The sequence below is a fragment of the Urocitellus parryii genome, chromosome X, assembly GCF_045843805.1.
Source record: "Urocitellus parryii isolate mUroPar1 chromosome X, mUroPar1.hap1, whole genome shotgun sequence".
NCBI lineage: Eukaryota > Metazoa > Chordata > Mammalia > Rodentia > Sciuridae > Urocitellus > Urocitellus parryii.
In genome coordinates, this window is record NC_135547.1 from 62,191,757 (window position 1) to 62,207,041 (window position 15,285).

The following is a 15,285-nucleotide window of genomic DNA, read 5'->3' on the forward strand; positions in this document are numbered from 1 at the left end:
TTATGCTTTCCTTTGTTTTTAATTTTAATTTCTAAACCATTAATATCATCCAACTCTTATTCTTGTAAAGTTAAAATTGGTACAAATGAATATGTATAAAATAGTTATTTGAAATTGAAAGTATTTGATGAAGAGACACTTTTTGTTGAGTTGAATCCACACAGTATACTTCTCTTGTATCAACAGAGAAGCCTATCTTCTTTCTTGTTACATTAGTTTTTAATTAAAGAAAACAACTACTTGGAGGCAGTTACTTTCTGTGAAATGTAATGAAGATTTATTTTGGAAGTGACCTTCACTTTATTAGCTGAAACAGTAATCAGCAGAATTAATAGAATAATCAAATTATATACAAACTCATAAATCATCTTGAATACTGCTGTCAAAAGTTCAGCTCTTAATGGGTCCTATTGTTTTGTAGCTATATTAAAAATACAACTACTGATTCCTACCTTGATAGGAACTGAAATTGGTTATTTTAAAGTCTGTGTAGGATGAGGGATACCAGCCAAAATTTTTCACAATTCTTAATTTATCTGTATTAGAATTTGATGTCACTAGGGCAAAGTTGAAATTCAGTACAGTGTTGGTATGCACTCTTTCAGTAAAATCTATCTCATTGTTGGAAGCAGTACTCAATTAATTAACGTAATATAGGTTTAAATGTCTGTTGTTTGGAGTTAATAACATCAAAAAGTTAGGTTATACTGCATATATACTCAACTATTTGACTAATATATTGTGCAGATGTTATATTGCTTTTGTGAATTTTCCTTGAGCTTATTATAAACAAATATTTGAAGCGGCAGTTTAATAAGTGAAACAAACAGAAAAATATGCCTCATTAGACCCAGTACTAAATATTTCTCAGAAACTATTTACATGGATTCCCATGTTTTTTTTTAACTTTAATTAAAATGGGACAAATGGGAAATTCCTTGTTGCTGAGCCTTGTATTTTTTTCTTAACAACTGTTAAGTATTGGCCATTCCTATTATACAGTTGACGGTACTTAAAAAAGAGTTCTAGCCACAGCTTTGTGCAATCAAGCATTACATTCTGTCAGAGTGTATTAAAGTGAATTTAGTCTTGAAAAAAGTCCAAGATTTTGTAATGTTAGAGAAGAAGTTTTCATTTTCAAAATTAATGTGAAGTATAATTATTTTATTGTGTATGCTTGAAAGTTATATTTTGATTTTTCAATTCTAATTTTGACAAAAGAAAGACATGCTTGCGAATGAAGAAAATTATCTAAATTCTCAGTCAGATCTAGATATTAATGTCAAATAACCATTGTTTTTCTTAATCAAATTTGTATTTCCTTCATCTTAATTCCAGAATTCTCCAAAACTTCAAAAATATAAGTATTATCTTTGTATTAAATGTTATATAATTGAACTGTAAAATGTGTGGCCATTTCTAATTAAGATGAAGCAGAAATATTCTCTGACAATGGAATTACTTCTATATTAGCAGAAAGTCTAGTCTCCCCTCCCTGCCCACCCTCCCCCTCTCTATATATGAAATGTGTTTTTTTTCTCTCCCTCTATAACCTAACTGATAAGAAATGATTGTCAAGGTTGTCAAGGGAGGGGAAAGTAGTGTTTTAAGTTGATAATAGAAGCTCTAGAAAGTTATTGGTAATAGAATAATAAACTCTCAAGTCAATGACTAAAATTGTAATGGTAAAGCATAGTATTCTTCACTTAGTAGATGGTCAATTAAATGTTGGATGGATAAATGAACAGTATAAATAAAGAGTATTCTCTTTAAAATCTGTATAGTCATCCACTGTCATGTATAACTAAACTGCAAAGACTTGGAAGTTAATAGCAAATCTCAGTAAAGCTGACCAAACACACACACACACACACACACACACACACACACACACACACACAAATTCAGAATGTGGTTTAAATTTTCATTTATCTTTGAGTTTTATCTCTTAAGCAGATTTTTTAATCGAAAAAGAAGAGCTGGGGATGTGGCTCAAGCGGTAGCGCGCTCGCCTGGCATGCGTGCGGCCCGGGTTCGATCCTCAGCACCACATACAACCAAAGATGTTGTGTCCACTGAAAACTAAAAAATAAATATTAAAATTCTTTAAAAAAAAAAGAAAAAGAAAAAGAAGCTGAGATGTTTAAATTCACAGACTTTCCCAACATACCTTTATTACTTATTATAGTAGATTAGAAATGGAAACACCCTACTGGTTTTCAGAAAAAATAATCTTTGACCATCTCAGAGCATCAAACACATTTTTCTCTTTCTCTATCTTCTAAAACCAGTATATGTGAATGGACATTCTCAGAATTCTATCAACTCTGCTAATGTTTTCATTTTGCTGTCTTTGACTAATATCTTGTTTTAGAAGAGTCATATTTTAAATTTTAAACCACAACATTCTAAATATTATCCTATATGGAACTTTCATGACAAGGTAAATAAAAATAACAAAACTTAATGAACATAGGAGGCATACAGTTCATAATCACAAATAGGTACAGAAGCAAGGTGGGTCATATAAAGGAAGTCGGCTTAAGCTGGAAGAGGATCATAGGTAGTGGAGAATACCACAGTGAATTTAGAGCACTTGGCCTATCAAAGGGATCAGCCACTCTGCAATCACAGGTCTTAACTATAGTTCCACTTCTAGGGTTCTCAGATCTAGATTTTCCTATTCTTAAAAAAAAAAAAAAAGCCATAGATTCAGGTTTTTTTATGCAAATGTATATTTTTTTTAATAATCTGTGGGGTGAAATAATACTTAGGTATGGGCTAGATTTGTCCTCCCAAATGTCAGTTGGCAATTCCTTGTTATAGGTAAATAACATTTTTTATTTGCATAGTTGGGAGGATGGTATCTTTCGCCAGACTGAGGTTTTTTTTTTTTTTTTTTTTTTTTTTGGTCCTGGGTATTGGACACAGAGGTGCTTTACCACTGAGCCACAACCCTAGTCCTGTTTATTTTTTATTTTGAGACAGGCTCCCAATAAGTTGCTTAGGGCCTTGTTAAGTTGCAGAGTCTGGTCTCAGACTTCCAGTCCTCCTGCCTCAGCCTTCCTAGTCACTGGGATTACTGGCATGTACCACCACACCTGGCCAAACTGAGTTTTAAAAAGAAATTTATTGTGACTCTTCTAAAATACACATTTATTACGTCAAACTCATAGTTAGCAACTAGGTAGTAAATTTATACCATAAGCAGTCTCCTTTTGGATTTTGACTTGCTGTGTAAAATGAGTATTCCTTAAGGAAGCCACAGGCATTCCAGTAGTATTTTTCTTCTTCCTGGTTGATAGCATGCAATCTACAGGTTTAACCTTATCTCTTTCCTAATTATTGTATCATCTCTTCTTAGTGTCTTCATGTTAGACTTTCTCTTCAGTTTCCACTCTTCATTGTTTAGGACTTATTACTTCCTGAATTCCTTCTTGAAACCTCAGCTGCTGTCCTGCTTCCTTCCTCTTCCCTAACAAGGGAACAAATTCTTCTCTCTACTTTTTAACCTATCCTTCTATAATTATTTCATCATTTAACTACTTCCTGTTCTTCACCACTTTGTATATCCATTCATTCATTTAGATATCCATGCAAATTCACAACTTTCTGCTCTTTCTCATACTTCTTTGCTTTATAAAACCTATCCCCACTCTATAACAATCTGCTACTCCTCTTCAAGTCTTGATTTAGTACAGTTATGAGATCTACTTCCTCTTTCCACTAGAAGTGGTGTATTTTTAGGCCAATAGTTTAACATTTCTGATATATTGTAAGATTATTTTAAAGGTTTCCTTCAGTTCTGAAATTCTCCAATGCACACTGAATCTTTAGTCTCTGAATTCTACTATTGTACTTATACTCCTTAGTTTAGTCTTTAATTTTTCTCTTTGTTACACTTATATCATTTGTCTCATGTTTAACAGAAGGCTAAATCCATAACTTACATGTTTCTACCTACTGTAAAACTAATGCAGTGGAGGACTCTTAATAAATGAATATTTGGTTGATTTGATTTTAGTCTTACATACAACCCTAGCTGAATAAAAGCAGACAGCTGTACCTTCAGTCCTGAACTAGTACCATTAACCTTTGAACTAAGAAGACTTGCAGGCCTTTCCTGGAATTTGCTAACACAACTGAATATCCTGTTTTTATTTGATTTATGTAAGCCAACAAAGGGAAAAAATTTTAAAGTACCATATCCTCTCTGTGATTATAGAAACCTGGACCACTTTTGCATATAAACCATCTCAGTTTAAAATATAACAGTCTTAAAAAAGGGTTCAGTTACGTAAGGGTCAGTTAAAGGAAATGAGTTGATCTGGGGAGTTGAAAAGGTATCCATGCTATACAGTTTCACCATACAACCCGGAGACCACAGAGCAATATGGCTAACTATTACTTTAATATGACACTCAATTTTGTAATAAACAGCTAACGGGTGAAATTCTTGAATGTAGAACCCACAGGAAGAAACAGCATGGTTTTTGTGAGGTAATTATACCTTAGCCATCTAACAGAGTTCTTTGAGAGGGATAAATAAGTGTGAAAAGGGGGGAGCCAGTGAACATTTGGATTTTCAAAAAGCCTTTGATAAATTTTTGTACTGAAGACTGCTTTAAAAAAAAATAAATGGTCTCTCACCATGGGGTTGGGGATAATGTTTAGTCATGCATAGAGATCTAGTTTAAACACAGGAAGGAAGGAAGGGGGTGGTTTAAATGAGCTCTTACTTGCATGAGGAGATTTTTACAGTAGACTCCCAAGGATCAATGTGTAGGTTTTAGTGGGTGTATTTGTTTGTTTACATATTTATAAGTGATTACTGAGTCAGCATAGTAACTTCCCATCCTATCAGTAACCTTTTTTCCAGTTTATGGTTGACACTGAGAGCTTATATAGATCGAAAAATTTTAAGCTGAAGAGTATTAGCAGATGGACTGTTTCACAAGGGCTATGTGAAAAAAGTAGGAAAATGACATGAGTGGCTGTGTCTCTAAGATCATGGTCTTTGTATATATTTTTCAACCAGTAAAGAGTTATAGGAGTCATTACATCGGGCTTTTAAATAATATTATTTTTGGTTATTTTGTTTCTAAATTGAAAAATACCCGCATAATACTAGAGACATAGCCATGAAGGGCATTAGAAATGAAAAAGAGGAGCATATTATCTAGATTCAAACTTGGTACCTCTTGAATATTATTTATGCAATTTGGGTTTTCAAGAGTACATATCAGCATAGAACAGGGATTTAAATAAGGATTATTCAAACCAGGAGTAATTATATCATGGAAAGACTCAGACCTGAGAAAGAGGCTGAGTAAGGAGATTGATTTAAGGAAATCTCAAGAGATTAAATAGGTTTACTATAGACTTGTTTTCTATATTCCAAAAGTTTGAACAAAGGGCTTCCTTTTGAATTTGAATGAGCTACTTTTAAATGAATTTACTTAGGTAGATAAGTCATAAATACTAAAGATGGGTCTGTTAGCTTGAGTGTTCAGACTCAAAGGTTCAGCATTAAGAGCTTAGCTGGAATTAAAATGTTTAAAGAATAACAAGAAATACCAGTTAATGTTTTCCATCAAAAGTCCTCTCAATGTCATTGTGATAAGCTATATTGAGATATTTATTGAGTTTGTGTGGTGTTTGTCACCCATGTACAAACCAGGCATCCATTGTACATGTGAATATAGATATGGAGCCTAGGTTGTGACCCAGGCATATAAATTGACCCCCCAGTATTTTGAAAGGCCTTATTTTTAAAAGACTGAATGATGACTTGTATTCGATAATTTATGTTAATTTATTCTGGGCCCCTGGTGTAGTTATTAATATAGATCTGTTTCTGTCATCCAATACATAAGTTTTAGTGTGACTTTCCTATAGAAGGTTAAATTTAAGGACAGCTGGAAAAGCTGGGGAAAAAATGAATATATCATCTACAGAATGTCACCAAGAACAGAGGAAGCTAGATATATGACTAAGATCTGTAAAATAGAGGCAGTTTCTGGGAGTAAGTTTTCTGAAGGCTATGTATTGCTTTTTGACAGCTTTTTCTAAGTTAAGCATGATGATTATGCCTTCTAAGAGTGACAGCAGTGCCTAAAGGACAATCCATCTGCCCACAACCTTTTCCTTGAGTGTGAAATCTGCATCCTACTTGCACCAAATAATCTGTTGAATTATCAACAGTGCTGTTCTTCCACATTCATGGTAGCTCCTTGAAGGCACAGAAACTAATCTTCTCACTGTGTCCTCCTGTGTACAAATTAGTACCCAGAATATTAAGTACTAATCTTGATTAAAGTTCAAGAGACAGTGGATATTGAGGTTGGTATCAATTAGTTGTCTATAATTACCTCCCAAGAGGAACATGAATGCTTCTAGGGTACCCCTTCAAAGCAGTACCTGTACAGGAAGATTATCAGTCTTGAGAAGTTGCATTTGATTGTTACACATTACAAGGGGGAGAATCTGCCTCTGATTATGGAAATTACCTTAACTTTTTTTTTCAGGAGGATATCTCCCTCCTACATTCTGTCCATCAGTGATATTTATCAGCTTTATGTCTTAAATGTGTACCCAATCTCTTTACTTTGTTGTCTGTATTGTCACTACCTTGCTTCAGGTTGCCATCATCTTTGATTTGGTCTATGGCAGAATCTTCTACTCTTACCCACTTAACAATTCTACACAGAACAGCCAGACCCATCTTTTAAAAAATATGAATCTTATCATATCACTGCTGTTCTCAAAACCTTCTGGTGGTTTCTTATTATATTTTGAATAAAATTCCAGTTCCTCATCATGGCCTTCAAAGCCATATCTGGTCAGGCCCCTGACTTATTTTTGTGATGTCATTTTATACAGTATTTCTTCCTGATCCTGTGTTCAACTCTCTTCCTCAAACATACTAAGCAAGTTTGTACTTCAAGTTTGGAAATTTACTGGTTAATCTGTTTGAAATGTTGCTCCTTCAAATCTTCATGTGGTTACTTTCTTTGGTTTCTCTGGTGTCAGCTCAAACCTTAGTTTCTGAAAATGGGTATCTCTAATTAACTTGCATAACATTCCACCCTCTATGTTACCATCATATTATCTTGTTTTCTTTTGTTTGGTTTTCAGAAAACTTACCACTATCTACAGTTATCTTATTTCTTTATTGTTTCTCTCACACTAGATAAGTTATACGACAATAAAGACACATTTGTGTTGTTTACTTTTGTGTCTCCAGTGTCCAGAACTATGTCTGGTTCATAATAGCCTTGATTTCATATATGTTTAGGAAGGAAGGAGTAAACCTCATTGTTTGTTGCTATCAGTACGAACAGTGCTCTTAGAACTGTCACAGATCTCTCTGTGGAAGGTCTTTGAATTGACCCTGTGCTTAAGTTGCTTAAAGTCTATTGGAAGAAGCTGCAGAGATCTTGAACATCTGGAGGCAGATTCTTGCACAGAGCAATGTAGACTATAGACCCTACATGGATTGTTGTATATTCTGTAAACCTTGTCTTGTTTGCTGTTGGAGGTGATAGTTAACATAAGCTGCAATGCCTTGATTATTAATGATGTGCTGGATACACAGTAAGGACTTCATATTCATTAACTCAATCCATGGGCAACCCTATGTAGTTATTATTATTTCCATTTTATGGTCTTGAGAACTGAAACAAAAGTCATACAGCTAGTAAGTGGGATAATCAAGAAAGGAATCTGATTCTAGATTTGGGAAGTCCATGTTGATTCACGACCATCTTCGAGAACTGATTTCTGCAATTCACATATCATAACTGAGAGTGTGTGTTTGGCTTCTGATGGCCTGGGAATTTTGATTTGGTTGATCACTGCTTACCAGACAAGCGCCCCTCAGTTTGTGTCACCAAGACTGGTGTAAGATGTGGTCAGCTGTTTTGACTGTTCTTATTCACTGTGAATGAGTGATTGTGGTAGTGGAGCACTCAGTGGAGGAATATATCTATCTATCTATCTATCTATCTATCTACCTACCTACCTACCTACCTAATCTATCATCCTGCTGAACAGAGTCAAGCTTCATCTCTACTTTACTGGATGATGAATTCCAGGAGCTTATAGCAGGGTGTGAGGGCTAACATGGGATTGTTGTGATCACAACGCAATTTACTGCAGCTGCGAGAGTTATGGCCTATTACTTACCTCTTGCGAATGTGTTTAGTATTGAGCCAATAGGAAATCTAAGCTGAGTTTAATAATAGCTTATGTTTTAGTATGGATCTTGGGGAGAGATGCTGTTGTGACTTAGGTGCTGCCCAATTTTGCCTTCCCAGGAGGCAGATCCATTACAGCAAAAATTTAGCATTCACTTCTGACACCTAACATATAAATAAATACTCTTCTTCCCTCTACTTACTTCTCAAAGAAAGATACCAAATACCAAGAAGTAGAATTAAGGATGGAAGTATAATTGAACCTTCTGCTAAGTAATATAAACATGTAAGCAGTACATAATATATTTATATAAACATATTGTATATGTATATAACCCATAAGCATGCCATGTGACATATGGTAAGACTGCATTCATGATGTATGTATGTGTTAACAGCATTAATACATTTGCCCTCCCCACATCTGTGTGCATTTAAGTATATAAATAAACATTCACAAATATGTAGGTCTCCCTACACATGTTTTTCAGAGCAGCAGGCACTGAGTAAACATGATAGAAAACTCAATGTGTTGTTTTAATATAGTGCTATGATAAATATATATGCATGAATGTAGCAACTCAGTTGAACTTTGTATAGATAGTTGGAACAACTGAAGCTTTATTGTATCTCAATAGAGACATATCTTACAGTTGAATGGAATGCTGATGTATTGGTTTACAGTATACACTGGGATGTCACTAAAGCACAGTGATGATGACCAGTGGTCAGTTTTTTTCCCCCTTCTGCAATAGACCCTTTTTTGTTTGGTTTGTTTTTAATAGCATTTGACAAAGTGTTCAAATGTATTTTTGTAGTGATCTTCGGAGGAAAAGTACTACTTACTCTTTTAGAACACTTGTAGATTTCTTTTTGTACGATAAGTCCCATAATACTTACTTAATTGCCTCTAGGTCTCATATTATCCTAGAGAAGGTAGGTGTACAGACCAACCTTGCTAGGCATTCTGTCAGGTCCCAGAATGGCTGCTATAAACTGAACCAAAATGGACGCCTGACCATCTCTAAGGTGTTTGCTCTTTTGGATAACTTCATTTTCCATTGGTAAAGCCTGTTAATCCTTGGGTTGCTGGGCTGCCATTTAAGGCACTGAAAAGCAAGCATTTATCTAGTGGAGCCTTATTACTTTCTTGTGTTTCTTCCATGCAGTGCATGCCAACTGTTAATAGATCATATTGTTGAAAAGCAGGTAATTTTTGATAGATTCTAAAAACAAAAGTTACAGATATTGCTTATATTTTATATTTAAATATATTTTTAGAGGCCTCATTTAGCTCATAAAACAAAGTTTCAGGATACTTCATGAAATAACTATACTAACAATATGTTCTGTAAACAATGTAATACATAATGAAAGGCAGTCTTTATAGACATTACATTAATTTCAGTTAAATGTATCACTCAGTCTTTTGATAATATAATTATAGTCTGTGTCATGATATTTTATAATTTTAACCTTATATTCAGAACCAAATTCCAGTTGGTTCTGAACTTGATTCCTTTGTTTCCTCTTGGAATCTAGGATGACATTTAAAAATAGCTTTTCTTCAATGGGGGATTGACCCAACAAGGTTAAGTCTTCTCTAATGTTCTGTGTATATGTGCATGTATATATAAACCTGAACCAAATTGACTAAAATGAAAAACTCAGTGGATGCATTTGTAACAGCTCATCTGTAGCAGTGCTTGCAAACATGGTGCTCCCTCATATGATATAAAGATATCCCTGGGCAAATGGAAACATTGGTCTGGTCCATAGTTATAACTTGTTCATTTTAGGGCCTTAACCTAATTCAGCCTATTTATGTGGAATTGGCCAGTAATAGTTCATTTTCATATGGGCTCTTTCAGTATAAACAGGAAATTGTCATTGAAAACAGGGCCAATTGTCTTGATCACATCAACTTTCTCTGCACCAGTATCCCCCCCATCAACAACAGAAGGCAATATATCACCTTGTAAAATAGTTCACCAAAAGATTTATTTTTTCTAACCCTCTTCAGACTCTGATAGTGTCTAATGTCTCAATACCAGATGTACCAGTATGATTGATAAATATTGTTATATAATTTTATATGTGATTGCTGAACAGGACTTAATAAAAAAGGAGAGCGTCTTACAGCTGGTGTCCTAGGTAAAATATATAGTGTTCACAAGTCTTCTCAAGCATAGGGATTTTTACCTGCTGACTCTAATATGCCTTTGTTGTACTTTCTAAACTTCTTTTTTGGAAAATAATTTATTTATATCATTGAGGATTTATATCAGAATAAATTATTACCTAACCTTGAACCTACCATAGCCAGCTTTGTCATGTACACTAAAGTGATTGAATTTAGAAAGACAGTAGAAACATTCCCCCATACTTAGAGAATGTCACTTATTTCTACCATTTATACTTAAAATCTTTGTAGATTATAAAATATTTTCAGAATGCCTCAGATAGTACACAGAATAAAAACCATGTACTCCTGGTTTTTTCAGATCTTAAAATTTGACCATATTTGAAGAATTTGAGCAATTGAAATCTTCAGTATAACTTTTATTCCCTCCCTTCAAAGAAGTACTATGCTGAATTTGGTATTTATAATTCTGTTGAATTTTTACATACTTCATATCTCTATCTATCCACCCACCCACCCACCCTCCTATCCACCCACCTTCCTATCTATCTGTATACTCTTAATTGAGATATAACATTATTTTGCATATAGAGTTGTTAAAATTTTTGTAAATGATATCCCTGAAAGTATTCTTCCCTAACTTGCTATCGATCAGTATTAATGTTTTGAAATGTGTCCATATTTGTAGATGGGGCTGGAGTTAATTCATTTTAATTTTAAGGTATTAGACTGTACAGTTAGAGGATGTAGTCTCCAAAAGACCACTCACAATTATAATACCAGCTGCTAGATTGTGGGTTCTACAGAATTACCCTCAGGTTTGATTATTTACTACATGGACTTGACAGAGTTCCTTAAAAGCTGTTATTATTTTAGTTTATTCGAGGGAATACATATAGATTGAAGTTAGTCAAGTAAAGAGGTGTGTAGGACAGAGCCCAGAAGGATTCCCAATGTGGAGTTTCCAGTTGTCCTTTGACTACTTACAAGTATTGAGGTGAAATTCTTTACTACAACATATGAATATATATTTTCTTCTATTTATTCTTCTCTTGATGGATATTTGGGTTGTCTGTGATATATATAAAATACTACCTCTTAATGAACACATATATTTCTGTATGGCATGTACTAACTTCTTTACAAATATTAATTCCTTTCTTGCCCAAAAGGACACTTATTATATAAGTCAGTGATATTATTCTATACCTGAGAAAAATAGGATACAGGTAGGCTAAATATCTCATTCAAGGTCACAGAGCTAGTAGATGGAATAGTTGGTAAATGAACTTAGGTAGTCAAAATTCTTCCTCTTAACCTTATGCTGTGCACATTTATCTGTATATGTATGAGGCTTGGTAAAAGCCCTATATCTAACAATAGAATTGATGCTCTGTGGATACATGAATCTTGAACTCGATTTGCCAAAATGTTATACAAACTTTTTAAGCAATTAGTTTAAACAATTAGTAATATAAAATATATATCTTTGCCAGTCTGTCATTTGTCTTTACTTTTTTTGTTCAGATATTTAAATGTTTAAAGTGTTCCATTTCCAGGGGCTGGGGAGGTGGCTCAAGCGGTAGCGTGCTTGCCTGGCGTGCGTGTGGCCTGGGTTTGATCTTCAGCACCACATACAAAGATGTTGGTCCGCCGAAAACTAAAAAAAATAAAATAAATATTAAAAAAATTCTCTCTCTCTCTCTCTCTAAAAAAAAAATAAAGTGTTCCATTTCCAGTCTTTTTCCTTTATGATTTTTTGCATCATATTGAACTAATCTTTTCCTCAGTTAAAAAACATGTCCTTCTATATTTTCTTATAAAATTATTACTTTTTACATGTATGTCTTTCAACTACCTGGAATTGGTTTTGAATATGGCATAAAGCAAAGATGTAATTATTTTCCTTATATAGACAAACTATTGTCTCCAAGCCATTTTTAATAGTCCATTCTTTAGTTGTTTACAGTGCTACTTCTGTCATATAATCATTTCTGAATATGCATAGTTTTTATCTATTAATTTCCTATTGCCACCATAAAAAACTTAATAACTTAAAACAACACAAATTTATTATCTTACATCCTGCAGGTCAGAAGTCTAAAAACTGGTTAGCAGGACTGCATTCCTTCTTGGGGCACTAGGGAAGACTCTGTTCCTTGACTTTTTATCAGTTTAAAGAGGCCTCCTCTGCATTTCTTGGCTTGAGTCCCCCTTCTAGCAGTGGAGACACTCTGATCTCTGCTCCCATCTTCACATCTTCTTTGACTTTCTTATACTTTCTTCTGAGGAACCTTGTAAGTATATTGTACCCACCATGATAATATTCCCATCCTAAGATCTTTAATATAATCACACCTAGAAAGCCCTTCTTTCCATGTAAGATTACTTATTCACATTCCAAGGGACTGAGATGTGGATATCTTGGGGAAGATGTGGGGGTGGGTGGCATTTTCAGCCTACTGCAGCCTTCCTTGTGGACATTTCATTAATCTTTTCTCATATTTTTGATTCATATGTTTGAGTCACACTAATAATCTGATAGTTATATCTGAATAAAATTTTGAGAAGTTTAGTTCTGCTCTTTGCTTTGTGTGCTGATTCTCCCTTAGGGGTTGACACATTTCTTAATATGTGATTTTGGACTAAAAATTCATCATTAGGGGTATCTTATTTTTGACAGTTGCACATGGCCTTGGTTGAAGTCATATCTTGGTAGAAAGCTTTAGCAATTGCTTCCTCCAGGTTTCCAAGTTATCACTAACTTCTCATGGTATTTCATTTGGTTACAATGATTGCCTCCCTAGCTTATGTGAGAGTAGGCCACTTGCTGTAAACACAGAGTTATAATCTTCCTCTCCCAGACTTAAGACAAAACAATGATTCATTTTCTCCCTCTGTTAGTAAGTGGATTTCTTTCTGAGATCACCATTTAATTGAGATGCAGCCCCATAAACATCCAGATGTTATGAGAGATTAGTTATTTTTCTGCTCCCTGGCTTGTTTAGATCTTAAGGCATCTCCTATGTGGACATTAAAACCCCAAAACTTAGATTGCTGAGTTAGGAAAGCGTCTTAGACCTTCTGCTGCATTAACTCATACACTTGCTGTTCTAGTTTTCAATTACCAGTTAAATTTTGGCTCTTGGTCATTTCGCTTACTTTTGTGGTAAGTAAAGTTTCCAGGGGTCTCCCAAAGTTTTCCCTTCCTGGTCCCTCCTTAACACTTTTTCTATGGTGATTTTGATTGGGTGTCTTACATATCACCTTGTGAAGATGTTTGTGGTTTATGCATCTTAAGTATGCAGGAGCTGATTTTAGGGGATAATCGTCACCTGCTTGGGAACCCTTCTGGCTTGGTCACAATTGCATGTGTTAACATTGTATTATTAGCAGTAACAGCTCTGCTGCATCAAGATATTGCTAATCTTACTTCTGATAGACTCTTAATACCATGATGGAGAAAATTATAAATGATCATATATTTTTCTGTAATATCAGTTATTAAATGTAAGATACTTAAAATACTCTTACCTTAATTTTCAACTCAATTATCCTAGTTCTTATTTTTCTATTTTCTTTCTAGGATGTGTGCTGTGTTTGGTGGAATCTATTGTCTTCGCCATTCTGTACAGTGCCTTGTAGTGGACAAAGAATCCAGAAAGTAAGGATGATATAAGTAACCTTCATATATTTGTACCCCAAACACAGGTGAAAAATGCTGAAGTCAATTTAAAAAAAAAGATTCTTGAAAGATTTTCCTTGATATTAATAACATATCAACCTTGATTAAAAGTAATTTGTGTTTAGGTCCTCCAGAACAAGGAAAGTGAGTTCAGAATATAGAAACTAAATTAATTTCCCTGCAATATGACTATAGCCCCTGATCATCCAAGCTTGGAAGACAAATCATTTCAGCTGCCGGGGGTGGGTGATGAGTGATGTTAGTTTTCCTTGTGGCCTTACCTCCTCTAATTGATTTTCATCAGATGACAACAAAGCCCTCTGTTATTGCATTTTTAAAAATGGAGCTCACCTAAAGACTCATCAGATTAATCTCTGCTGATAATGCATGTCACTCCAAGAGAAAAGACTTTAATGAGGTTTTAGGTAGATTGTTGTCATAAACTATGCTGCCCTGTTATCTGAGGATAAATTCTTTTACAACAATAGCAGCCCTACAGGCTGGCTTAGGATTGAAACAAGAATTTATCTGCTTTTTTTTTTTTTTAAGCTGAGCACTACCTATTCACCTATGTATATTTGAATTGTTTCCTAGGATTTATTATTAGTTAGTAAGATATGCAGTTGTCTAAATTATATTAAATAAAATATAACTATATTTTCTGTGTTTCACATTGAACCTAAAATAGGTCAACTGGGTCAAGTTTTTGAAGCTGTTGAGATTGATGTGTACTTTTTTTTTTTAAAAGGCTGTGTTTTTTTTTTTTTAAAGAGAGAGAATTTTTTAATATTTATTTTTTAGTGGACACATCTTTGTTTGTGTGTGGTGCTGAGGATCGAACCTGGTCCACACGCATGCCAGGCGAGCGAGCTACCACTTGAGCCACATCCCCAGCCCCGATGTATACTTTTCTTATTTGTGATATGTTCTTAAGCATCTAGTAACCTATACTTTTTGGATGACTGTTTTTAGTACTCTATAGTTTTGGTGGCATTTATTGTATTTATTTATAGAAATAATATTGTTAGAGTCATAAATGTCATATTGTGATCTGGAATCTTACAAGTTTTAAGCTATTTCTTTCATTTTTCAATAATTTTGTGTAGTCTAGGGGCATTAAATGGCTACGAATGTTTCATAGACTAGATATAGTACAATAACTATTACTTTAAGGTATAGCAAAGAAAAAACAAAACTCCAAGTCCAATGCTTAGTGAATTTGCAATTTGTAATGTACGATAAAATTGACACATGATTTA

At 34.2% G+C, this 15,285-nt stretch overlaps 1 protein-coding gene across 2 annotated transcripts in view; it reads left to right on the plus strand.

Moving 5' to 3' along the window:
* The window catches only part of Chm (CHM Rab escort protein), a 168,032-nt gene that overhangs the window by 104,458 nt on the left and 48,289 nt on the right, over nt 1-15,285 (plus strand). For both annotated transcript variants that reach the window (XM_026381447.2, XM_026381448.1), the window contains one exon: nt 13,928-14,005. In XM_026381447.2, the coding sequence (XP_026237232.1) occupies nt 13,928-14,005 (78 nt within the window). The remainder of the gene's footprint in view (nt 1-13,927; nt 14,006-15,285) is intronic.